This window comes from Octodon degus, unplaced genomic scaffold, assembly GCF_000260255.1.
Source record: "Octodon degus isolate 3935 unplaced genomic scaffold, OctDeg1.0 scaffold00002, whole genome shotgun sequence".
Lineage (NCBI taxonomy): Eukaryota > Metazoa > Chordata > Mammalia > Rodentia > Octodontidae > Octodon > Octodon degus.
The window spans coordinates 34713836-34741492 of NW_004524578.1; the positions used below are offsets into that span (position 1 = coordinate 34713836).

General features: G+C 35.9%; 1 protein-coding gene across 1 annotated transcript in view; it reads right to left on the reverse strand.

The window, feature by feature from the left end:
• Positions 1–27657, reverse strand: part of Wdr70 (WD repeat domain 70) — a 304681-nt gene that overhangs the window by 231712 nt on the left and 45312 nt on the right. The window contains exons 5-6 of the mRNA XM_004623536.2: positions 22973–23032; positions 12136–12269 (exon numbers count right to left, since the gene is read on the reverse strand). Of these exons, the coding sequence (XP_004623593.1) occupies positions 12136–12269; positions 22973–23032 (194 nt within the window). The remainder of the gene's footprint in view (positions 1–12135; positions 12270–22972; positions 23033–27657) is intronic.

Genomic DNA, 27657 nt, shown 5'->3' on the forward strand with positions numbered 1-27657 from the left:
ACTGATCTATAAATTCTTCATTTTTATTTTGGACAATTTTTATTGCTATATTCATTTATATTTGTAAATAATTTATTTTCAATTTGCAATCTATTAAAAAATTAAAATAAAAAAATTGCTTGTGGTAAACAGTTTTATCTAATATCAAAGTTCCACCAAGAAATGTCTACTCCTCAGAGGTGTCCTCTAGGTATAGCTGGTTCTTGGTCTTTTTTCTGTCCCAAGATCCTACCTTCCCAGTTTACTAGGGATGAGAAGATGCAATCTGATTAGTTCAGCATCCTGTACTTGCACTAGACCAGGGTGATGATTATGACCTCATAAAATCAGTGTTTTGTACAAGGGAGAACAACTAATTACAACAGATATGATACCCTGGCTAAAGTACTACAATTTGCAACAACAATACCATCACTGACAGCCTAGCAATTGAAAAATAGTGGTAACTATTAACTTGGTACCTTTAATCTTAGAAGCAAGATCTAGAGTTATTTAACAAAGTCCAACATAAACCAGGAATGTGTACGCTGTGAGTTTCTCCCTAAAATAATGATTTTACTCTGTGAGTAGGAGTGACTTAAGAGGATAAGACAAAAATAACAGATAAATGAAGATAAATGTAGAAGAAGCAAGGCTGAAGGACAAAAGATGCTCACCCAACTTGGAAAAATTAGAGAAGAGGGGAGAAAGAGTAAGGGAGAAAGCAAAATAATATTGAAATGAACCATAAAAACTAGAGACAATGTTCACTCACATGAAAATATCAAAAAAGCAGGAAAAACAGTTCATTCAAGAAAGAAAGAAGCCAAAAAACAAACAAGGTAGGACTACATAGTGATTTCCAGGCCAACCTTAATAACATAGTGAAACCCTGTCTCAAACAAAAAGTTTATGCCCTAAATATGACTTCCAATCATAAATATTGAAATGAATACTGAATTCAGCTCAAGAAAAAATTTCTTTTCCAGAATGTTCCAATTCTAATAGAGAACAAATGGAATAATAAAAGCCACAAGTATAAAATTTATCTATCTATAAAAATAAAATAAAATCATTTTTAAAGCTGTCTTTGTAGTTTCTGTTACATATATAGCTCATGAAAAAATTCAATTAAATTCCTTGGTTTGCTAGATTAATCTCACAGTAAAAAAGCATGACTTTTAATAAAATTTAAGGCTATTTAGTTCCATTTACAGTCTAAGTTTATAACTCCAAGGCTGATAAATAATTAATAATTGTTTCAAATATTAACTTGTGAGGATATTGTCTTCTAGAAACAGAATACATTGGAAAATTAGATTTGTCTATCTATACTGCAACAAAGTTATTCTTTCTGGTTTTTAAATCTAAATCAGATATAATTATCAATAAAACTGTTTTGCTGCCACCCAGCAGCTAGAAATTGCTACTTCAAATTTATTCTGACCATTTCTCTTAAAATGTTGAAACTGTAGCTTTTTTTAAAAATTCTCCAAAAAATCATTCTTAATATGCTGACTCAGATGGCAGAGATTACTCAAAGATCTTGGAGTCTCTGAGATTAAAATATGTGACAACATGAAACATTTCACCACAATATCCAAGACCAACATGCCAAAGCACATGAGGACATGAAGTTCCAGGTCATATACCTATAAGAAGACTAACAGAGCAAAATTAAAATGACTGCCCAAGGTCCTTAAAAAACAAAAAGTACCTCTAGCTTCATAGCAGCCTTTCTAAAATTCTAGAAAAGATTAAGGTCCTAAGCAAAATTATGACAGAGATCACATTTTTTATTCTTTTTTGAGATAGGGTCTCACTATGTAGTTCAGGCTGGCCTTGAGCTCACTATGTAGACAAGGCTGGTCTCAAACTCATAGCAATCCTCCCACCTCAGCCTCCCAAATGCTGAGATTATGGACAAGCACCACCACACCAGGCCAAGATCACAAATTTAGATATACCTCTTTATGAGGTACTACAAAATTACATGTTTAACTAGCAGACATCCATTTGCTCATGTGTCTCCCAGCTCCAAAGTCACCCTTCACTTCACGTTCTGCAAAAATAGATTTAGGTCCCTTAAATACTTTTCTTTCACTGTCTAACCTGTCCTTCACTGTCATTAGAAGGTGCTGAAATGACTTTGTATGAAAGAGCAGCTCTCCTCCTGGGGTCAAGTACTCTCCTCCAGGCAGGCTTCTGTACTATATTACAGCTGTTTCAGTCCCCAGCTCCAGATGCATGTTCAGCTCTCTTCAGTGTCAGGCTCCTGAAGCATGCAGTATGCAGCAGCACTAGCAGTGTCCCCAGCACCCCTTCTGGGTATTGTTATGGCACAGTGACTCTGGTGGGTCAGTGACTCTTGGCAGGCAAGTTCTGCCATCACAGTACCACTGCCACTTCTCTTCATTCCATGAGCCACAGCCGTGCCCTCTCAGAAAAATGTCTGGATAAAGCAACAAGGCACTTCCTTGAATGTTCTACCTCATCCCCACAAGTATGGGATGCTTCTTTTATCTGCTATGTCTATAGTCTTTTAGAGTTCTCTTTACTTTCTTAGCAGATAATCCCTCATTGTTCCAAATTCCTATTAAAGTTAATAATTTTTCACATTAACCTTTTTTCAAATGACCTGTGACTTTTCTACCTGACTGACCAGTCACATTTCAGGCAATCAATCAGGAACTGGAAAGGTTATAGCTTGTTTAGCCCAACTTTGTCTTTTATATATAAAAAGATCTTTGAAAATTGGTGAGGCATTTAAAGCAACAATTGAACAAACTAGTACACAAGATGTATCTTTATTAATGGGCTCTCATTTCTTTCTTAGGGGAAGTGCTAATTTCTTTATCATTTATACAGAGCTCAAATACAAAAAGTGATTACTGTCTTTTCTAGTCATTTTTATTTTAAAGAGAAATAAAAATGTAAAAAACTAAATTTCAGAATAGGAAATAGAAGCAGTCAGTAGCCCCACTTCTCTAGCTATTGCTCCACGAAACTACTCGATTTACACTTGGAAGCAAACCCAAAAATCTCAGCAGTTCCAAACTACTAATCACTTTGCTTTTTAACCATATAGGAAAATTTTTAACATTTTTCCCTCTCTCTTTTTATATAATCTCTGCAGTTCACTTCACCAACGCTGAAATGTTCAGCATCAAGCTTACCATTCCCGTCCCCACTTCGCTCTTAATTCTACTAGCCACAGAGTTAAAAGAACAGGATTAAGATTCATTAGACACAGTACTAAGAAGAATTAAAGGGCTTGTTCAAGGGGTATAACATCTGCTCCTCAAATTCCTGCCTAAACAACTAAGATTCGGATCAAAGAGAAGAGAGGGAAAGCCAATCTGAGAGTGAACTGGAGTCATGAGGAAGTGAATGTTCTCGCAGGGAGTAACCCTGACACCAGAGGAAGGCTTAGTAATATTGCACAATTCTTTCTGTGAAGTTATTCATGGGGCAAGTGGGAGTATACAAGTGGAAGTAGAGGGGAGTAGGAAGGTGAAGATTGAGAATCCTTTTAAGCAGTTTTTGCCTGGGTAGCAAAACAAGCTGGGACATGCAAGGCAGATAAACACAGCTGTCTGGGGCTGTCACTTGGGGCTCAGGAGCCAAGGTGTCCTGGTACAGTGAAAAGTGCACTGCAATGTGAGTCATGAGTCTAGGGGTCCAAATCCTCTCTCTGCTAACTAGCAAGCCTTTCAAGTTCACTAGACTCACACTCCTTATTCTATAGAAAATTAATTGGTGAGATGAGCTACCATTACTACTCAGAAGGGCTCTAGAGCCACAGAGTTCACACACTGGTTGTATAAATTTTATTGAGTCTTGGTTTCCCCCACTGAAAAAACAAGAGAATACTTAACTTGTAGGAAAGGAATTAAAGGTTAAAAATAGGGCTGGCCTGATAGTTCAGCAGACTAAAGTGCCTGCTTAGGCAGAGCGTAGCAGCTGGGAGGAGGGGGGGGGACGACGACGACTCCTGGCGTGCCGCGCCAGCCCTGCCCCCCGGGCGCACTGAGGCATTGGTTGAGAATGGGCATGGTGGCACACGCCTATAATCTCAGTGCTTGGGAGGCTGAAAACAGGAGAATCACTATGGGTCCTGTCTATGCAGTGAGACCCTGTCCTAAATACTGAAAAAAATAAAAGTAATACACAAGCAGTTACTATTATTATTCTTTATTTCCAAGGACTAAAATAATTTGAGAGGTATAAAAATTTGGTGGCCAAATGCAATGCTATTTTAAATTCACTACAAGTTAAGACAGCATGTGTTTGACATATATTTTAATTATTACAAACCCAAATACTCAATTCTTCCACCTTTTCTGATACTCTGCACCCACTCAACCTAAAATTGCATGTCAAATACAAATACTGAAAACAAAAACTACTGTAGTCTTAAAAAGGTAATAATGATTAAAGAAAATACAGTTTTGATTTGTATATTATCTTCCTATAGTTAAAATCACTCCTGAGTATCTAAAATCACTCCTGAGTATCTATAGAGAGCTTACTCCAGACCATTTGCAGATGGTTACTAAAATCTATCCTTATTCTAGCCGCTTGTATATTTGTTACAGGGTCTCACTCTGCAGCTTGGAGGCAGGGCCAGCAACCTAGCCCCTTATATAAACAGCATAGTTTTGGCATATAATCTACACATATCCCTTTATGTATACTTTAAACCATTTCTAGATGGCATATAATACTAATATAATAAAAATGTGATAATAGTTGTTATAATGTATTAATTAGAAAACAATGATAAAGAAAAAGACTATTATCTTGTTCAGTACAGACATTTTTCTTCATATATTTTCAGTAGACAGCTAGTTAAATCTATGGATGTGGAACTCTCAGATGCAAGAGAACATGGTGAGAACAGGCCAAGAATGTAAGATATATGGACAACCATCAGGTTTCTATTTTAGAATATGATGAAATAGTAATACCTTCCAAGCCAAGATGTTCAGGTACTTCAACTTTCTAGATTTTAAATTTAAGAACATATTTCCAGTGCAAAAATCAAGAAATATCACCCATTGTTTAACATACTAAAGTTACCAAGCTAGAAGCCAATTTACAAATTCAAGCTAAATCCACAGAAAATTTCTAAGATAATTCTACTAAAGTCAATCAATAATACTTTCTTTCCACTAAAGTATAAATCCTTCTTTTAAAATGTGAAAAAAATCAAATGAACTAAACAGACTGAGATAAGTAGGTTGAAAACAATCACGTAGGAAAGTTTTACAGTCCATTCTGTGTCACTGAAATATGCTACCAGTGATACTATTTTTCTAAAAGAAATCTCTGAAGTGGCTCTTATAAGTAAAATCTCTATAGCCAGTGATCTACCTGTAAAGTTTTTGAGAAGTTATGTGTACTCTGCATCCATCTCCTCATACAGCTCATGAACAGCCATGAGTTAACTTTAATGTAGTTAATAATTTTAATCATATCACACAAAATGCTATTAAATTCCAGTAACATATTTTGGCAGGCCAGGATTTCTTATGGATGACACAGTATATAGCTTCATATTCACAAGTGGCCTCTTTGATACAAGTAGTGAAACTATAAAACCATCCAATCATGGCAGCCACTCTGTCTGCACATACACTGACACAAAACGTACAAGCTGGTTTTCCTAGATAATCATTCAAAGACTTGAGTAGTTCTGCAGCGATGATGCTAGCTGGCAACAAATGTGCTCGTGTACGCCCTCCTGAAAAGCTCATTGCTCAAAAGCAAACATTGCTGCCATGTTTAATACAGTGCTGACACCTGGATCATGTGCCACAGTGATTTATTAATCCTTTCTAACAACTGTGCCTCTATATCCCTTGCTACTCATCAATTCATCTAGTTATGGTGCCAGCCAAAAAAAAGGAACACATGCTACCCTCTGAACTGCAGCTTCGCCCCAAAAGTTCATGAAAAGCATTCTCTAGCGGTAAACAAGACAACTCTTTTCCAACAGTAAAGGGCTTCTTTAGCAACGAATCAGCCACTAAGTATGATGTTCTCAGTACAGACCCAGTTGATGAAGTGGTAACTTTTGTTCTTCATATTCATGGTTTTTTCCTCTTGAAAATCTCAAAAGGCTTGTCTTTAATTAGGGTACTTGATCTTCATGTGGTAGAGCAGCTTTGAATGTTTTGTGGCTTCACTGGAGCCATGTGTGTGGTCAACACATACAGCAGTACCTCAATTTAAATACTTAATTTGTTTTACAATTTGGGGGAAGCGAGCTGCACTGGTGTTTGTGTTGGGAAGATTGCCAAAGTCATGTTTGTCACCTGAAGGGGAATTTGTGAAAAGAAGCAAAATTTAGACAACATTTTTGTTTGTGAACTGAAAAGTGTTTCCAAACAAAAGCACTCATGAACTGAAATATCACCGTATTGTACAAACCATGCTTGGAGAACATGAAGCACCTATTGCAGAACCCATAATTTAAGTAGCACTCTCTATTATTTTCTTTTGATATGTAACTTTCTGTTTGTTGGCAGTCTTAGAGTCTTGTGTTGTCAATCAATCATTCCACTTTTAAAGAGCTCACTAATGGAATCTGTTTTTTATTCTACTGACATAGGATTAGTGTGTAAGCTTATCAAAACTGTGACTGAGACAAGTGTGTAGTTTAGGAAAATGGTGCAGATTAGAATGGTAAATAAAATAACAGGTAGCCCTTGTGGGAGCTAAAATAAACTGTCAGATTCTGAATTCAAGCCTGCCAATGGATACCACTATACAGTTGCAGTACATCAACTCACTTGCCAATCTATAGCCTCCCACCAATACATGTTAATTGTTATTTGCTATTTACTGATAGAGTTTTAATATGAGTCTGCAAGCAACTGATTTATTATGGTCTCTGTGCAGCCAAACCTCTCTGGTAACATTAATCTGTATCTGCAGCTGCTCCCTTATTGCTCACATCATTACCTCAGCTCCACCTCTGATCATCAAGCATTAGATTCTCGTAAGAATGTAACCTAAATCCCTTGTATATACAGTTCACAATAGGGTTCAGACTCCTATGCGACTCTAATGACACCACCGATATGACAGGAATTGGAGCTTAGGCAATAATACAAGGTATGGTAAGCAGCTGTGTATACAGATAAAACTTTTCACTCACTTGCCTACTGCTTATGTCCTGTTGTGTACTACATTACTGTTCCGTAGTCATCAGCTAGGGAGTCCTGCTGTATACATGTAGGGATGTAGACGTAATGCACATATAGACAGACATAGATAACAGATATATAGATATGAGTTTAGATATGAGTTTGTGGGTTTACAGGTTATGGCAACAATATACATCCCAGACCATAATACAAATTTATATATATATATGGCCAGCGAGATAGCTCAGTGGACTAAGCACCTGTTTAGGCAAGTGCAGGGCCCACATTTAATCCCCAGCACCACATGTAGCACCTGCCTGACACACAGTCCCACTGAGCCAGCCACCAAGACCGGGTGTGGTGGCATATACCTGGAATCCCAGCACTGGGGAGGTTGAAAGCAAAAGGATCACTATTAGTCTGAGCTGTGTAGTGAGAACCTGTACCAAATACATTTAAAAAATATACATCCATCCCTCCCAGGGATAACAAGCATATTGAGAATCCAGATCCTGTTTCCTCATTCCTTTTTCCTAAGAAAAGACTGATTCTGGGACTCAGGGAAGTCAAATGTCAGCTGAGTCTAGACCTCACCAAAAAGTAAGGAAGTATTCAAAAACAAATTAAAAGAATGGCACATGTCAAAGCAATACAAGAGCCACAAAGAAAATGAATCCACGGGGCTAGGGAGATGGCTCAGTAGAATAAGCGCTTGCCTGGCAAGCGCAAGGGCCTGAGTTCAATCCCTGGTTCTGCAAAAAAAAAGAAAGAAAATGAATCCACATTTGCTATAACTCCAACACTATGAGGACAAAATAGTTAACAATATTAGATTATAACTTAAGATATAAAATAAATAGCAAACAGCTGATACTAGCAAAAGAAATGATAAGTAAATAAGTGAGGAAGAAGACACATATTGTCTTTACAGGAGAACAGAATTTTTTTTTTTTTTTTTTTTGTACCAAAAATCAAACTCAGGACCTAATGCCTGTCAGGCAGGAGCTGTGCCACTAAGCTATATCCCCAGCCCATAAATTTACTTAAACGTGACACATTTAAATGCTTTTAAAATATAGCACATTTAAGGGGAGGAAAAATTAACTTTATAATAAAGAAACCCAAAAAAATATGGCAGCATGTATCCCTGATAGGTGACAACGAAGATCTTCACTTCTGTGATACTTTGCCAAAGAAGATTCATTACCTCAGTCTTACAATAAAAGAAAAATCAATTCAACCAAATTGAGGGACATTCCACAAAATATCAAACCATCACCCCTCAAAATTATCAAAGTCACTAAGCATGGTAGCACACACCTGTAATCTCAGTACTACTTGGGAGGCTGAGGCAAAAAACTTGAAGTCAACCTGTGCTACATAGTGATGTCAAGGCCTGCCTTAACTATGCTGCAAGATCCTGTCTCAAAAAAACAAGAAGGAGGAGGAGGAGGAGACAAAAGAGAGGAGGAGGAGCCAGAAGAGAGGGAGGAACAGGAGGAGGAGGAAGAGAAGGAGGAGGAGGAGGAAGAGGAGGAGGAGGAGAAGAAAACCATCATAGATTAGAGAAAACTAAAAAAAATACAGATCTGCCTAGGGACCATAACATTAAATGAAATGAATTAGAAACACAAGCCCAAATATTGCATGGTTTCACTTACATAAGAACCCCAAGTTATAAATGAAAAGCAAAATAAAAGGCAATAAGAAGCAAAGTACGTCATTCTCAAATGATAAGGGAGTCAACATAGAGGAGAAGAGAGGGGAGGAGAAAAAGATTTAAAAAAATTGTTTTAGGTACATGTGCCCACTCCACACAAAGAACGTAAACATTATGTACTGTAAGCCTATACTAAAAAAATACTAATTAATTTTTCTAAAAAGACTAAATGTAATGATATTTTGAAGGGGTCACTCATGAAAAAGATAAAATCTAAATTAAGTTGGGAGTTTAATTAACAGTAATTAGCTAACATTGTCTTTTCACATATTTTTCTTTTTATCTTTTAAATTTTTTATTTTATGGAAAAAAGGTAAAGCATAATTTAATAACAATAATAGGAGAATAACAGTAGTTAATACATTGCATATTGTTATCCCTAAAGTGATCATTGAGAGCACAAGATGTGGTCATTAAAATTTTTCTAATTGATATTATCAGAAATTTTCCTTTTTAATGACTAAGACACACCAATAGTGTAACTGCCATGTATTCTTTTCCCTTTTCCCTTTCTACCCTTCCCCTTTCCAAAAGGATCTCTTTTTCCTTTTGAACAAATTTTTTCCTATTTCACAATCTATTGTACATTCCAGGCCTTATTTACTATTTCAGTTTCTCACACCAGGGAGACAGTATGATGTTTACATTTGTGAGACTGATTTTTTTCACTTATGAATATGGTCTTAAGTTGTATCTACTGACGTATTAAAGTTTCAAATTTATCATTCTTTACGGCTGAGGAATATTCCATTGTATAAAAGACCACATCTTTTTTATCCACTCCTCCTTTCATGGATACTAGGGTTGTTTCTAAGATTTAGCGATGACAAACTACGCTGCTATAAACATGAGTGCAAATATATCACTGTGCTATGATGTTTTTAATTCTCCTGGGAAGATACTCAGAAGGGGAATAGCTGAGTTGAATGAGACCTCTAATCAGAGCTTTTTGAAGAATCTCCATGCTGATTTCCACAGTGTTTATACCAGTCTACAATCCCACCAACAGTGGAGAAGGGCTCTCTTTTCCCCATGGCCTCCCCAGTACTTTTATTGGATGGTATCTTGATGATAGGCATTCTTTCCAGGTTAAGATGGAATCTCTGTGTTGTTTTAATTTGTATTTCTCCAATGACCAATAATGTTGACTATTTTGTCATATATTTGTTTGCTGTTTGTATTTCTTCACCTGAAAAGTGTGTGGATTAGGTCTTTGAATTTGGAGGTCTGATTTTTAAAAATTGTTTATATAACTTTGATGTCTTAATTGTGACAGAGAGCATGGTAATATATGGTGTTAACCATAAAGTAGTTGAGATGTGTTCATAACCTCTGTGCTGTTAGTAGCTATTTGGTACAGGGTCTCACTATGCAGCTCAGATTCACAGTGATCCTCATGTTGCCACCTCCCCAGCATTAGGATTACAAGTATTCACCACTACGCCTGGTCTCGGTGGCCAGCTCGGCACGGCACGTGGTGCCAGGGACTGAGCCCAGGTCCCTGCGCTTGTCAAGCAGGCATTTAGATCACTGAGCTATCTCACTGGCCTGTAACCTTTTTATAATTAAAATATTCTAAAATTTAAAGTTTACTAAAGTCATAAAACAGAAACTGTCAATGTAGTCATTATATGTAAACACAGACACACAAATGAAGGCATGCATGCATATACTTATCTACATTTTCTACTTCTTTCCACTGAAAAAGTCAAAAAACAATGATACCTTAATGTCAATGAGCATACCTACCATCCAAATTTGATTCATAAGGACCATCTCCCCAAAAAAGAGTTCCTTGGGAAAGTACTAATTCAGGGACGTGGAAAGAAATCTGCAAGGAAGCCTAGACTATGCTGCACAGAAACGAAGTACACTTTCAAAGACAAAAAAGGTCACTCCAAAATTACACAGCAATCAGGGACTCCCACTGGCCAAAGCTGGGATAATTTAAACATCCAAAAGAAAAATGACTGCAATTGACTGAAACACATGAAAATTAAAATTATTCTAAGTACTGACACTGAAGAAAGAGAAACAAAAATAGGAAAGAAAAGCATCCCAACCAATAACAGCAACAAGTCATTTATCACCATGAACACACACACTGAAAATGGGTCACCGAAGTGAAATAACTCAGTATTTGTCCTTCCCAGTAGGAACTGTATAAGGGTATTTCTATATTAACATCAGTTAATAAGAAACACTCTTCTCTCAATAAAATTATGGGAAAAAAATACCAATTTGATTTGAAACTGTCTCATTGCTGTTTGTCTCTCAATAAAATTATGGGAAAAAAAAAAGAAACACTCTTTTTTTTTTAGAAGAATGCCAATGGATAAATGTAAACATAATAACCAAAATTAGAAAATCATCAATATGGGCCGGGAAGATGGCTCAGTAGGATAAGCACTTGGCTGGCAAACGCAAGGATCTGAGTTCAATCCCCGGTTCCACTAAAAAAAAAAAAAAAAAAAAAAAGAAAGAAAGAAAGAAAGAAAGAAAGAAAGAAAGAAAGAAAGAAAGAAAGAAAGAAAATCATCAATTTGTAACCTTCAATGAGACAAATGGTTTATCAGGTCAAAATCATCAATGAATGATAAGCCCAATAAGTGAAAGAATGACAAATATCTGGGTATTTACACGGTATCAAGGTATCTCTCCAAAAAGTTCTTTGTAACTCAAGGATAAAGTACTCATAGTACAGTAGAAGAATCATATGAGACCACCTTCATCTAGGGATCTATCTTCATTTCTAGTCACTAAATAGTGGAACAACTTGACAGCACATGCCACTTGAGGTGAAACAACATGCAGCATGATCAACCCTTTAACCTTTGCTAGACCACACTAGAAAAGAGATAAACAAATTAAATGATACTCTAAGGGATCGATATGCTAGATCAGACATAGTCAAATATAGAGAATGTGGGCATGACTAATAGTAGCCACATGTCAATTCCTAGCTAGCTGATAAAGTACCGTATTTGGACAGTGTAGCAGGGTCACTACTTGCATACTGGCTTACCATATGTCAAACATAAGAACATAATAAGACACATCACAGGGTGTTTTAAAGTAAATGAAGCAAGAAACAGTTTCCAAATAAACATTTTTTTAAAATACAAGATAGAAAATGGCTTTAAAAAATAGGTTAATGATGCTAAATATTGATACGAATCATGGTGGAATTCAACTAATAACAGTACTGTCTCAAACAGGAAGTTAATATCATCTTTAAATATCGAGATAAGTCAAATACAAAGATATTAAGTGAGTACATACCACTCACAGGGCTGAAGGGATCGAAAAGCCTTAAAAGATGCATCCATTCCAGCAAAATCCCAAAACTTAACATCATAGTCATATCCTCCGGTCACCAAACGGGCACCTGAAGGATCTAGGCCCAGAGCAGATACCTGTTTAAAAAAAAAAAAAGAGCTGCAGATAAACAACTTACAATCTATTACTACCCCATTTCTATTTCTTAATTAACTCCAGCCCCTAAGCCAAAGGCATTAAATGCACAGAGTATAATTTCTATTTCTGAAAAGTTGAAAAAGACAGCAACTTCTATATCATTAAACTGGGTTATTATGAGTATTATTTCCTTTGAAATAAAGAAAAAATAAGAAATTTCTTTCTTTTTTTTTTTTTTTTTTTTTCCGGAAACGGGAATTGAACTCAAGCACTTGCCAGGGAAGCGCTTATTCTACTGAGCCATCTCTCCAGCCCCCAAAAATATTTTTAAATATTTAACACTTAAAATATTTTTCAATTGACAGTTTTATTACAACTTATCAACCATGGCTTTTTTACCAACACAGCACCAAAGGCGAAGAAAGAAACCCCTGTCCATCCCAAAGCTGAAGCCAAAGCAAAAGCTTTGAAGGCCAGGAAGGCCCTGCTGAAAGGCATCCACAGCCACAAAAAGACAATACGAACGTCACCCACCTTCTGCCATCCTGGCTCCGAAGACAGCCCAAATACTCGTTCCCCCAGGAGAAACAAGCTTGACCACTATACCATCATTAAGTTCCCCCTGACTACAGAGTCAGCCAGGAAAAAGACCAAGGGCAACACACTCGTGTTCATTGTGGAGGTCAAAGCCAGTAAGAACCAACTCAAACAAGCTGTAAAGAAGCTCTAGGACATCAATGTTGCCAAGGTCAATACCCTAATCAGGCCTGATGGAGAAAAGAAGGCATATGTTCAACTGGCTCCCAATTATGACGCATTAGATGTTGCCAACAAAACTGGGATCATCTAAGCTGAGTCCAGCTGGCTAATTCTAAATACATATTTTTTTTCCAAAAAAAAAAAAAACTTTATCAACTATGTACTCAGCTATCACTGTAATTCTATATGGGAGACTACACTGCTTTAGTAAGTAGAAATCTCACAAATAATTCAGCTTTTCCAATATACAATCTTCAACAAGCTTTTTTTTCTTTTGGCAGAACACAGGGATTGAACTCAGGCCCTTGCGCTTGCCAGGGAAGCACTTATTCCACTGAGCCATCTCCCTAGCCCCAACAAGCTTTTTAAGGTAATTAAACTATAACTGAGTAAGCATCACAGAAGAAAAAAATAAAAGCAAATGAATCAAAAATCAACAAAATGAGCTAGAAGGGTACAGTTGAGTGGTAGAGTTTTGGGCTAGCATATAGAGACATAAAAGGCCTTGGATTCAATTCTCAGTGTAAACAAGTAAGCAAATCAGTCAGGTCAGGCATGGTGGCACATGCCTATAATTCCAGCAATCAAGAGGGTGAGGCAGAAGGACAATCACAACTTTGAGGCCAATATGGATTACATAAGGAGACCCTGTCTCAAAAATAAGTATTTTTTTTTTGGGGGGGGGGGCTGGCCCAGAATGCCTTCAGGGCATGTTTGGCTGGCTGGAGTTGTGGGGATCGAACCACAGCAACCTGAGGCTGACTGCTTTGTTGAAGGAGCCACTTAAACAACTGAGCTAAGGGGCAGGCCCCTCTCAAAAATAAATAAAACGAAGTAAACAAAGAAATGCCAATGACCTTTTTATAAAAATCTACTTAACAAAGTAAAAAAAAGTAAAACTTCTTATGCGTATAACTAAATGGCTCAAGTACTCAATTATATTCACCTTAAACTTCTTTTTTTGTTGAGGGGGAAGGAGGTCAAGTTTTCACTATGCAGTTCAGGTTGGCCTTGAACTCACTTTGTAGCCCAGGTTAGCCTCAAACTTCCAGCAATACTCTTGCCTCTGCCTCCCAAGGGTTGGTATTATACGTGTGCATCCAGCCCACCTTAAACATTTTAAAAACCCAATTTATTACTTATATTATAATAGTACTTATAAGAGTCCATACAATATGTTCATTCCTTGTGAATGTTCACAGGTCAATTTACATACGAATTTCCAATGTATAGCTTACTATTTTTGAGCTGTACCTAACCTTTGTCAAAACAGCGAGTCCCTAGATCTCCTCCCCTCTCAGGAAGAAAGAACTGCACTAGGCCTTTTTCATGTGATTACCATATATGTGAGGTAAAAAAAGGATTAATATTTTATATACGTGAAATGTCCATATATCATAGACTTGAAAGTTAATTGTTGTAATATAGTAAGTATAATTAGAGTAACAAAATAATTTAAGTTCATGTCAACTAAGACTTGCAGTTGAATGTGGTGGCACACGTCTCCCAACACTCAGGAGACTGAGGCAGGAGGATCTCTGTAACTTTCAGGCCAGCCTGGGATACAAAGTGAGTTCAAAGCCAGCCTGAACTGCATAGTGAAACTTTGTCAGTAAAAGAAAAAAAAAAAAAAAACACACACACACACACAAAGACTTTCAAACACTGATTAAAGAATATAAGGGAATTATACATAAATAATAACTTATTACACGTTAAAATTAGATATGGGGCCAGGGAGATAGCTCAGTGGCATAAGTGTCTGCCTGGCAAATGCAAGGTCCTGAGTTTGATCCCTAGTATCAAAAATAAAACAAATAAAATTAGATACAAACTCTAAAGGTGTTAAACATACAAATAAGTACAAATCACTTTTAATGACTGAACAATGTTGTAAAAACACAATAAAAGAAACAAACAGCTGCTTAGAACATTAAGACATCTACTACTACCAGGAGCACACGCATTTGCCTCCATGTGCATTGTGCTACCCTTTTTTCCATTGCAATTAAAGAGGTGTCCCTTTTCCTGACAGGACTAATCTCCACAGTGTTCACTCCTCTCAAAACAGTTTGAAACTATAAATTCACTTGTGGCTCCTGTCTTCAGTGCCTGTCTTCTCCAGACTGTAAGCTCTAGACATACGTCATGTCTTGGTCAGCACACTGCCTAGTACAAAACAGAAGCTCTAATAAATGTTTCAAGGAAAGAAAGAAGTAAAACTTGTAAAATCTTATGTAACACAAGAGTCAATGCAGTCTGACAAATATGAGATAATTCCCCTTTACTCAAGAAAGAACAACAGAATAAATCTCAAAGTTGACTCTTTTAACTAAGGATAGAATACAGAAACTTGTTCAGCAAAGTAACAAAATGTTTTAAATGTTAGTATTCTAAAGTATCATGGTCTCCACTGTTGCTTATATACATTATTCTTGAAAAGGGTGTGAAAATAATGAACATGGTAGAAAACAGAGCTCAAGAAGGAAAAAAATTTACTCCCCCCAGTAAAGTTTGAGATGACAGAGAGATTAGCTAAACCCATTATAAATTTCTATGTTCCCAAGAATTGAAGAACGCAGGAAGTCTAGTGAATTCTCAACTGCATGTTAGCCAGAAAATAGCCTGTGTAATATAAATGTTGGCCTAAAACAAAAAGTTTAGAATAGAGTTGAACAAATATCTCAATTTACATAAAAAACTGAAATCTAGTATCAAAATATTGTACAATTATGACTTTTTGACCAAGAAATAAAATACTTCTAATTTTTTGTTTAAATATCAGATCATACAAAAATGTTACCAGTTCCTGAGAAAGAGCATATTTCAATATTGACCTATATATTGAGTTTTTATTTTCCTTATTCCAATAAGCTTTAGCAAGTAGTTCATAATCAGACAATTTAATTGGTCTGCCAGCACACTAATTATGACCTGCGTTCTTGCCATGATTATAAATTCTTTACAGATTTCTTTTTAAATAAAAGGTCTCACTGTGTAGTTCTGACTAGCTTTCAACTTACTATGTAACCCAGGTTAGCCTCAAACTCTCAGCAATCCTCCTGCCTCAGCTTCCTAAGTGCTGGGATTACCTGCCTGTAGCACCACACCCAGTTCTAAATTCTTTTTTAAAAGAGGAACTAAGACATATTATGTAGAGGTTCCCTATGATGAATGTGACCATTATGTATATCTAAGTTGTACTAATAAAGACTAGTGAGATTGCTCAGTGGAGTAAGACCCTACTTACACAAGAGCAGGGCAGGGGTTCAATCCCTGGCACCACATGCTACACGTGTCCTGCCCCCAGGAACGCTAAACCTGAGATCAAGTCACAGCGTGGTGGTGCATACTTACAATACCAGAGCTGGGAAGGTTAAAAACAGGAGGATCACTATGAGTCCAATCTGTGTAGCGAGATCCTACATATACACACACACACACAAAAAAAAAAAAAAAAAAAAAAAAAAAAAAAAAAAACCTGAAAAAATAATAAATTGTACTAATAGACAATTTTTAAATATTAAAAAATGATACTTGAAGTATTCCTTATAAAGAAAGTCTTAGGAATTTTTGAACTCACTATAAAGTTTTGATCTTCAATGTTTGTAACAAAAACTCTGAAAGAAATTCCCACCCAATTTCCACTTGTTAACATTTCAACGTTTCTTGCGGAGTTCCCCAAAGCATTCCTTTTTACTATTGCTAGAAGTAAACTAACATTGAAGCAATGTAAATACATATACCTAGAAATACATAAGCATGAACACCTCCATCAAAGAAATTAAAACAAGACCGGCCAAAGAGTTCAGCGGATTAAAGCGCCTGCAAGCAGGTGCAGGAGCCCGGGGTTCCATCCCTGCCATGCCCTGCCTGCCGCCCCGCTCCCAGGCACCTAGAGATGGCAATTGAGACTGGGCGTGGTGGCGCGCCTGTAATCCCAGCTCTTGGGAGGCTGTAAACAGGCGGATCACTAGGAGTCTGATCTAGCAGTGAGACCTTGAATACCCTATAGACCCCTCCCTAAAATACAAAAAAAAAAAAAAAAAATTCTCAAATCAGTAACTTATAAGCCTTAAAAAAAAAGCTTACAATCCTTAAAATCTTCCAAAGTAGCAAATAAAACCTAAAGCAAGCATAAGGAAACCACTTATAAAGAAGAGACCAAAAAGTAAAATAATTTTTGAAACAAACAAACAAAAAAAAATCAACAGGAACAAAAATTGGTCTTTTGGGGGCCAAGGAAATGGCTCAGTGGAATAACCACTTCCCTGGCAAGCACAAGGGCCTGAGTTCAATCCCCAGTTGGGGGGCGGGGGGGATTGGTCTTTTCAATTTTTTTTTTTTTTTTTTTTTTTTTTTTTTTTTTTGTTCCAGGGATTAAACTCAGGACCTTGTGCTTGCCAGGCAGGCACTTATACTGCTCAGCTATCTCCCCAGCTCTCTTTCAATTTTCAACAAAATTGAGAAACCTTTATTAAGAATGGGCAAAAAAGTAAGAAAGATTTGCTAATGTCAGGAACAAAAAGGAGACTCACTAATGTTCTCATTGTAATTTAGAAAATTATAAGGGATTTCTAAGAACTGTATATCAACAAATTAGATAAATGAAATGGAAAAATTCTTGGACAAAAATTATAAAACTATCTAATGAAGAAAAGGAAATAGGAATAGATATTTTAACAAGTAAATGGTTTGAAATACAAATAAAATCTCCTTACTTTTAGCAACAATAAAAATGAATGCTTTGGGGAACTCCACAAGAAAGACTGAAATATTAACAAGTGGAAATTGGATGAGAAGTTCTTAGTGAGTAATATCTCCTTAACAAGAAAGGCTCAAGAACAGGATTTATAGTCTCATGATTTTACTCAGTACTGAAGAGGAACTTCCAATCAGAAAGATGTTAATATTGGAAATAAAGAAGCAAAATTATGTGTGTACACAGATTATGATTTTGCTTAATAGAAAACTCTAAGAAATCTGATTTTTAGCAATAAGAATAAGAAAAAGAATAGAGGACTAGGGAGATAGCCCTGTGGTCTAAGCACCTGCTGGCAAGTGCAAGTATCCAAGTTTGATCTCCCGTACCACATGTCATGCCAGCCCTGAAACTAGGTGTGGTAGCACATTGCCTGTAATCCCAGCACTGGGGAGGCTGAGACAGGAGGATCACTATGAGTCTGAACTGTGTAGTGAGACCCTGCATCAAATAAATAAATAAAAATAAACATTAAAAAAATTAAATTACTAAATGAGTTCACAAAGTTGCAAGAAAAAAATTGACATACCAAAGTCAGTTATATTTCTATACCTTACCAGTGAACAATTTGAAAATGAGATCTTAAAAATTCCACTTACAAATAAAGCATTAAAAAAATAAATGTTACTGCAAAATTACAAAATATTTTTTAAAAACTAAATACACATGTATATGGAGATATATTCTGCTTCTGAGTCCAAAGATTCAATACTGTTAAGATGGCAATACTTTCAGAATTGTTCTACAGATCCAACACACATCCCATTAGAATCCAAGCTAGGATTCTTAAAGAAATTGATAACCTGATCCTACAACTTGTGAATACAAAGGACCCAGAACAGCAAAAAACAATCTTGAAAAAGTATAACAGAGCTGAAAAACTTAACTTTTCCAATTTAATACTTGCTACAAAGATACAAAAAGTTAAACTATACTACTAAACAGAAGAACCATTATAAATTTAAAAAATATGGCAAACATAGCTGGTACAGTGGTGCACACCTGCTGAGGCAGGAAGATCACAACTTCAAACTACACCTGAGTAACTTAGGATTTAGTGATCCTGTCTTAAAATAAAAAAATAAACTGAATAAATAAAGCAAGTGGAGAAGAGGAGAGAGCTCAGTATGAAGGCCCTGGGTTCCACTCTCTCAGCAACACAAAAAGAAATAATATCGCTAAAGCAAGACAGCAAAAAAAAACCCACAAATATAACAACAGTCTCTTAGGATGCAATCAGGTGTCCCATCATACAGACTCATTTGAACAAACTAAAAAAAGATGATATATAAAATGACTGTATAAATTATTAAACATTTACCAAATAATTGCTTTTTAAAATTTTAGGTCTAAAGATGTTAATATGTGAAGAATATATGTATACTCAAAAAGAGGAACTATATGGCCCAATCTCATCTCTCAAGAATTGCTATGGAAGTATTAACAGGTAAATCATATGGTATCTTCTTTTCAACAATCTTGCGAACTAGGATAGGAAAATACTAAGATAAAAATATACAGGAAACAAGATAGTCCTTATGAACACATTCACAATAACTAATGCAAAAAAAAAAAAAGGGGGGGGGCAAGTATTATAGTCACTGCCCTAATACTTGACATAGCTAAGAGGTGGAAATATGCACAAATTGATTTTCAATATGCAAGATGTATTTTTTAATTATCTTCTCTACAAAATTTGACCTCAGAATTTCACAAGAAATATTTAAGTCAAACATTCATGAAACCCAAGAGCTCATTAGTAAATTCTCTGGATTAGATGATGGAAAAGCATCCTTTAAACATTAATAGTCTGCAATTCTTTTGCTAATTTACTTAATGCCATGAAAATTAATATTATTCTATTATGGCTTCAGAATAAAATTATATATAAAAATAAAAACGCCTAATTTAACAGAAAGCAGATATAATACTAAGAATTAGAAGAAAAATATTTATGAAAGTAGTAGTTCTCAAATACTTTTAAGAGTTTTAACACTCTAAATCTGTTGAGATCATTTACACTTTTAAATCACTGAGGACCCCAAAGAGTTTTTGTTTATGTGAGTTAATATTTATATACATTAGTATTTATCACTAGAAATTTTTAAAAAGACAATTAAAAATGTTTCATTCCATTTAAAACAGTAAACTCATTATATTGGAGAAGTATTTTTATGAAAATATTTTTTGTGGTTTTTAAAAAAAATTTTATTCCAAAAAATAATGTATATTAGTATAGATAATTTGTAACTCAAATTATAAATTATAGTTATAAAAAGTGCAGATACTTTCTGTGGACAATAAACATTTTGGTTTTTTCTTGAAATCATTTTTTTCTAGAATTAATTTTATTTTTTTGGTAGGACAGCTACAATAATTAACACATTGCATACATTTTTCCTAATACTTAATTGCTGTACAAGATGCAGACATGATATCCCATTTACAAACACCATTAAAACAAATCCCTCTATTCATTAAGAGAATGTAACTATATATCTATCCCAACGACTCTGAATACACAGATACAAAATGGACATTCATCTGTATCCCCTTTTTTGTTAAGTTCCATTATTTGAATATTATAGGTGTGTAAAGTCAGCAAAATAGTCTAAAAGAGTCCAGTAGCCCATAACAGCATTGGGTCTTCCGCTTGACTGGCAATGTCAGACGTTGTTGACCCGAGTTCCCTACAGCTCAAAATAACAGCATGGCTTTACTTCTTATACTTCATTTTTATACTTTTCTGCTGGATGGTTAAGCCCAAGGTAAAGCAGGACCTATGCAACAAGAGTTGTAGCTTTTGGGTCTGATAAGGTCAGTGAAATCCCCTCAGGATTTATATGATATTTACACATGTGTGTCTGGTTTTATTTCACTTATGAGTACATCTTCAAGTGGCATCCACTTCAGTATAAAGGCTTGCAGTTTATCATTCTTAATAGCTGAATAATAGTCCATTGTGTAAAAATACCACATCTTTTTCAGCCATTTCTCAGGCGATGGTACCTTGGTTGTTTCCAAGATCTGGCTATCACAAATTGTGCTGCTATAAACATAGGCACACATATATCCCTATGATATGATGTTTTCAGATCCTCTGGGAAAATTCCCAGTAGAGGAATAGCTGGTTTAAATGGGATTTCCAATCCAACTTTTCTAAGGAGTCTCCACACTGATTTCCATAACAGTTGCACCAGTCTACACTCCCACCAGCAGTGGAGAAGGGTTCCTTTTTCCCCACAGCCTCTCCAACATTTGTTGTTGGGTGATTTCTTTATGATAGCCATTCTTTCTGGGGTGAGATGATATCTCAATGTTGTTTTAACTTGCTGAAAATATTTTTAAAAGAGAAAGTTTTGTGCAAATTACACTGCTTTTACAACTCTTGATGCACAGGTCCTGCTTTACCTTGGTCTTAACCATCCAGTAGAAAAGTAGAAAAGTATGAAGACGAAATATAGGAAGTAAAGCCATGTTGCTATGTTGAGCTGTGGGGGACTCAGGTCAATAATTTCTGACATTGCCAGTTAAACAGAAGACCCAATGCTATTATGGGCTACTGGACTCTTTTAGAATATTTTGCTGAGTTTACACACCTATAATATTCAACAACGGAACTTAAAAAAATTGGGATATAACTATGAATGTCCATTTTGTATCTGTGTATTCAAAGTGGTTGGGATAGATATATAGTTGCATTCTCTTAATGAATAGAATGATTTGTTCTAATGGTGTTTGTAAGTAGGATCACAAGTCTGCATCTTGTACAGCAATTAACCACTAAGAAGAATATATGCAGTGTATTATTTGTTGAAACTGTACTTTCGATTTGATTTGAAACTGTCTCATTGCTATATGTTTATCAATAAAACTTTGAAAAGAAAAAAAAAATTACACTGCTTTTAGGTCACCATGTATCGTCTTACTGTTTGTGTTATTTCTACGTCTATCTCAATTAATGTTTTCTTTCCATAAGGATGAAATACATGCCATATATCTATCTTTACATGTCAGATCTAAGAAAGGCACTTTTAGGGCCTGTGAGATAGTTCAGTAGACTAAACCCACACTTAGGCAAGCACAGTGTTCCAGATTTGATAGCAGACTAAACCCAAGGTTAGGCAAGCGCATGGACTAAGATCTGAGCCTCAGCACCACACGCCGCGCTGGCCCCACCCCGCCCTGGGGGCAACAAGCTAAACCTGGGTGTGATGGCACCTGCCTGCACTCCCAGCACTGGGGAGGCTGAAAACGGTACTCACTAGGAGGCCGAGCTGCGCAGCAACGCCCTTTATCAAATACGTTAAAAATGATTTTTTTTTCGAAAAAGACACTTTTGGTGAAAAGAGAAAGTAAGGTAATTTTATTCTCTCATTTTATATGCACTCTTCATCAAACTACTACTTTTCAATGATTTTCTAATAAGATACAATTTCATCTTCTATTTTAAATATTTTATATGGCTTATCTTTTTTTTTTTTTTTTCTGGCTCAGCCCACTCTGAGGGTGGGGCTGGTGTCTTATGTGGTGCTGGGAATCGAATTCCAGTCCTCTGAGCCTACCTAAGCTTACCTAAGCAGGCACTTTAGACCACTGAGCTATCTCGACGGCCCTAATTTTTTTCTTTTTTTTCTTTTTTTTCTTTTTTTTGCAGAACCAAGGATTGAACTCAGGGCCTTGTACTTGCCACGGAAGTGCTTATTCCACTGAGCCGTAGCCCCAGCCATTATATGGCTTATCTTTAAGTAACACAGGTAAATGCAAAAAGTAACATAATCTTAGAGTAATACAATGACTACTTAAAATTCAGTTTTCAACATTCATTTGTAAAGTGAAGAAACTTGTACCTTTTACAAATATAGTACAGAAATAAAGCTGTGAATGAGAAATTTTCCTATTCAATTAAAAACAAAACTATCTTTCAGATTCAGTTCTGTCCATTTGTAACATTCCTATATTAAAGAAATGTTTTTAAAAGCCAACAATATTAATAGCATATTCCCACTGTAAATAAAAGACAATGTCAATCATCATTAAACATAAAAATGAGCTCTCTCTAATGTTTAACACTTTTATGACATCAGTTGATTTTGTAATTCATCTTTAAGAAAAGTCTCTCATTAGTTCAACTTTTCATCAGAGCCCTATGGTTACAAGAAACAAATTTTTAAAACTTACTGTTTTAGTGCCATGCTTCAGCGTTATCTCATGTGAGTCAGGAATCTTCTGGACAGGATTCTGAAACAGGAAAAGTTCATGACATAAATGACTAGAATCATATATCTTAGTTACACTATATATCAAATTCAGAGAAAATACAGTTTTTAAAAATTACATCACAGCTAAGTGGTAGACCATTAGAGAAACTCTGGGTTTGATCCCAGTACTACAAAGGAAAAAAAAAAGGAGGAATATCAAAAAATCTTTTCAAATAAAGGAAAATGATTCTCCATATATTATTTTAAACGTACAGCAAAATTAACAAACCTCAGAATTTTGGGGAGTAACTTTCAAAATCCTTTGTCATAAAAATCAAAGAGAAGGGCCAGCCAGATAGTTCAGCAGATTAAAGTGCCTGCTTATGTAGACACAGAGATCAGGGTTCGATCCTGGGTGTGCCATGCCAACCCGCCCCCTGGAGCACAGTGAGAGAGCAACTGAGACTGGGCGTGGTGGCACGCACCTGTAATCCCAGCACTTGGGAGGCTGAAAACAGGAGCACCACTGTGAGTCCTATCTAGGTAGTGAGACCCTGTACTAAGTAAATTTAAAAAATAAATAAAATCAAAGAGAATCAGACAGACATAAAGGAAAGAACAGATTAAATAATTATTAATCATTCTAACAATTATGATTGCCAACAAATTCAAAACAAGTATTTTATGTAAAGCATTGTTCCCCTGGCAAAAATACTGACATAAAACCATAATTTACATTAAAATCCAATAACATGTTAACAAAAAAAACATGTTAATAAAAATAAACAAAACATGTTAATAAAAATAAACATGTTAATAAAAATTAACATGTTAATAAAAATAAACAAAACATGCTACTAAAATACAATGTTTTCCTTTTCTGTCTCAGTATGCCTAGAGAAAATCTCACGAAGATAATCATAAACTAAAAGAAATTAAATTACAATACCACTTAACATACTTTAACATTAAAAATTATTTTAAGACACTATAACCCATATTTAAAATAATCATTATAAAATTTCCTTTAAAATAACTGTATTTTGGATTCCTATATCCAAAATATTAAAAGCTCTCTTTTTTTTGCACCTAGGTATATCTTACAGTGTTTTGCACTTAATTTCTGACAGATACAAAAGTTGTCAAGGTAGCTATGTACTTTTTAACCCTTAGAAGGTTAAAAAAAATATTAACAAAATCTGCTCAGAAAAAGTACAAACAAGGGCCAGCAAAATAGCAAAGCGGATTAAAGGGCCTGCAAGCAGGGGTACGGGACTGGGATTTGACCCCTCCAGCCTGTCATGCCCACCCCGCCCCTGGGACGGTTGAGATGGCAATTGAGACTAGGCATGGTGGCATGTGCCTGTAATCCTAGCTCTTGGAAGGCTATAAACAGGCGAATCACTACCAATCTAGTAGTGAGACCCTGAACAACCTGCAGACCCTTCCCAAAAAAAAAAACAGAAAAAAGAAAAGGTACAAATAAGAAACTCAAGGCAGGCATAGTAGCATATACCTGTAACCACAGCATTCTGGGAGGTGGAGGCAGAAGGATCTTAAGTGTGAGTCCAGCTTAGGTAATTTATAGATTTAGCCAGACACTGTCTCAAAAAGTACTTTGCAAAGCACATCCTATATTAAAAGCAAACAAACCTCTGGCTGCACAAAACGAAAAGGAACACTAAGCCTACCCCCATGTACACCTCTGTCCAGGCCCCACACACGGTGTGTATTATGATACAGGGACACAAAGTTGAGGAAAAACATAGAACAAAAATTACTGATTCCCCTATAGAGACTATCTAGCATAGTCCCTTACTGCCTCTGTAATCAGGCTTTTCCAAACTGTGCATCCGAGAAGTTACAATACTCCATTATTACCCCAGATGAGTGAAAGAAATTAAGAAACAAGAAGGTCTTGAACAGAAAGAAACAGCTGAAAATTTTTCAATTTACTTCAAGACAAAGATATTAAGGTATGGTTAACTATACTGTAGAAGTATGCATGTATCTATTTCAGAGATGTTAATATTCCAACACAAATTTCAAAATAATAGAAAAGCTAAACAAATGAATTTTGGACTACCCTTATATTGAATTACCTAAGACATCCCTCTCTTTCCCTTGACAGTTATCAGTATTTGTAAGCAACAAAAACTCACTTAAAAGTGCTAACATTCTTGTAAAGACCAGGAATGTAATTGAAATGTTCCACTTAAAAGTATCATTTATCATAGTTTGTGCTGCATTTCATAACTAATTACTTTCTCATCAAGCAGCAAATAGAAATACTGTCATGTAAAAGCTGGAATGAAAATTTTTTTTGCTTAATTTAATGCAAAATATGCCTATATATAGACAATTTCTAATACGTAAAAAAAAAACAGATACACAGAACTTGGTGTTTATATTAGAAGTGAATTAAATGTTTAAGTAAAAGTTGTTTATATTTAAAAATCAAAGTTTTACTGGAAATCATATAGGACATAACTCATAAAAAGCCCACATAATTGGCACAACTAAATCATCTAAAATAGTAGTAATCCATCTTTTGGTAGCATATCACTTGATGGTAACTGTTCTTTTTCCAAAACTTTTCCTAATGACTTTTTGAAATATAGCTTAGTGTGAAATGTGCCATAACAGTAAAATATTTTCAACATTTTCCTGCCAAGGAACATCACAAACTACAGGAGTTTAATGAAGTAATTTATTACCAGAATTCATAACAAAAGCTACAGTCTTAATGGAAGAGAAAAAAAGATACCACGTTTTGTTTTGGTTTGGTTTTAAATACTGACCAAAGGATTATTTCCCAGGCTCTTTGGTCTATCCTCAATAATAACAGTGATAGTAAACATATCTCAAATAACATGAGCAATTCTTTGTGATTAACAGTTGTAGAAAAAAAAAAAACAGTTGTAGAGACTTGGAAATCAGAAACAATCTTTCTAGCACAGGCATTAATTAGGAAAGTTATATGCATATACTGCTATAGGTTTAGTAAAGCCCACTCTGTAACAAGAATCTGCCACAAGGCCTGGTGAGATAGCTCAGTGGACTAAGTGCCTGCTTAGGCAAGCACAGGGACCTAGGTTCAATCCCTGGCACCACATGACATCCGCCCCCGCCCCGGGGGCACACTGAGCCAGAAAACAAGTCCCACTGTGGGGCCACATGCCTGTAATCCCAGCACTGGAGAGGCTGAGAATAGGAGGATGGCAAGGAGTCTGAGCTGCATAGTGAGAACCTCTACCAAATACATAAAATAAAAATAGGGAAAGAGAATTAAGAATGTCAAGAAGAAGCTATAAACAGACCCATGCTACTTTCTCCAAGAAATCATTTAGGTTATAGTTGTTAGTGAAGCTTACTATAACAGAAGGTAGCTGGTTCCTCTACTTCATGACAGTACCCCAGATAGGTAAAAATCAAAAACAATACTAATTATAATAATGATAATGATAGACATGAAAAGTAAAAAGAGATCCTAATGCCACCTCCACTAAGGTCCCACTTTTCTGAGCCCCAACTGTTCTCTATCCTGAGATGTTTTGTCACCTCTATTTCTAGAGAAGGAAAACACCCTTTTGGGACATAACTATCTTCACCTGAGTTTCAACCCCAATTCAAATAGACTCATTAGAAAGCCTTTCAAACTACAGGTCTCAGGTAATGCCTCAGAAATAAGATTTCTCCCAAAAGTTTTACATTACACACTGACTCATGACAATGTTAATTCTCTTCCAGTCTTCCATTGGGCTATAGGCTATGATTTACTCTGCTTTGGACAGAAATCTTTGTATAGTGGAACCTGAAGCAAGGAAAAATTTGAAAAAGAATGAACACATCATTTAGTATTCTACATCTTCAGGATTTGGAGTAATGAGGCCTGGGTTTAGACCTAGGTTTTCTCATTAGTTAGATATGTGGCCTTAACTCAGTAGTTTTCAACCAGGTAGAATTTTGCCCTCCGGAGAAATTTTGTCAAGGTCTGGAGGCATTTCTAATAACCTCAACTGGAGGAAGAGTTAACAGCTGCAATAACACAATAGTACACAAGACAGTGCCCTCTCCTCCGTACAACAAAGATTTATTCTGCAAAAAAAGGAAAGAAAGAAAGAAGAAAAGAAATCAAAGATCACATTGATATTTTGGTCTAAAATGTCAAGTGACAGGCTGGAGACGGTGATACACAATTGTAATCACAGCACTAAGAGGCTGAGGCAGAAGGATTGTTCAAGGTCAGCCTGCGCTCCAAAGTGAGCTCAAAGCCAGCCTGAACTCTACAGTGAAATCCTGTCTCAAAATCATGAAATAAATAAAATAAAATAAAATGTCAAGTGACATTACACAAACAAAAAATGACAATGTTTTTAGGCTTTAGTTTATATACCTTTTAATTAGAGGCAACACTGCTAATATTGACAACTTTCCATGACTTTCGGGGGCCTGGGGACATAGCTCAGCTAAGTGCCTGCTGGCAAACGCAAGAATTTGGATTCAATCCCCATTACTGCATGCCATGCAAGCCCCAGCCCTGACCACCCAGTCAGCCACTGAAACCAGGCAAGGTGGTACGTGCCTATAATCCCAGCGCCAGGGAGGCTGAGACAGGAGAATCACTACAAGTCCCAGCTGCATAGTGACATCCTATACCATATA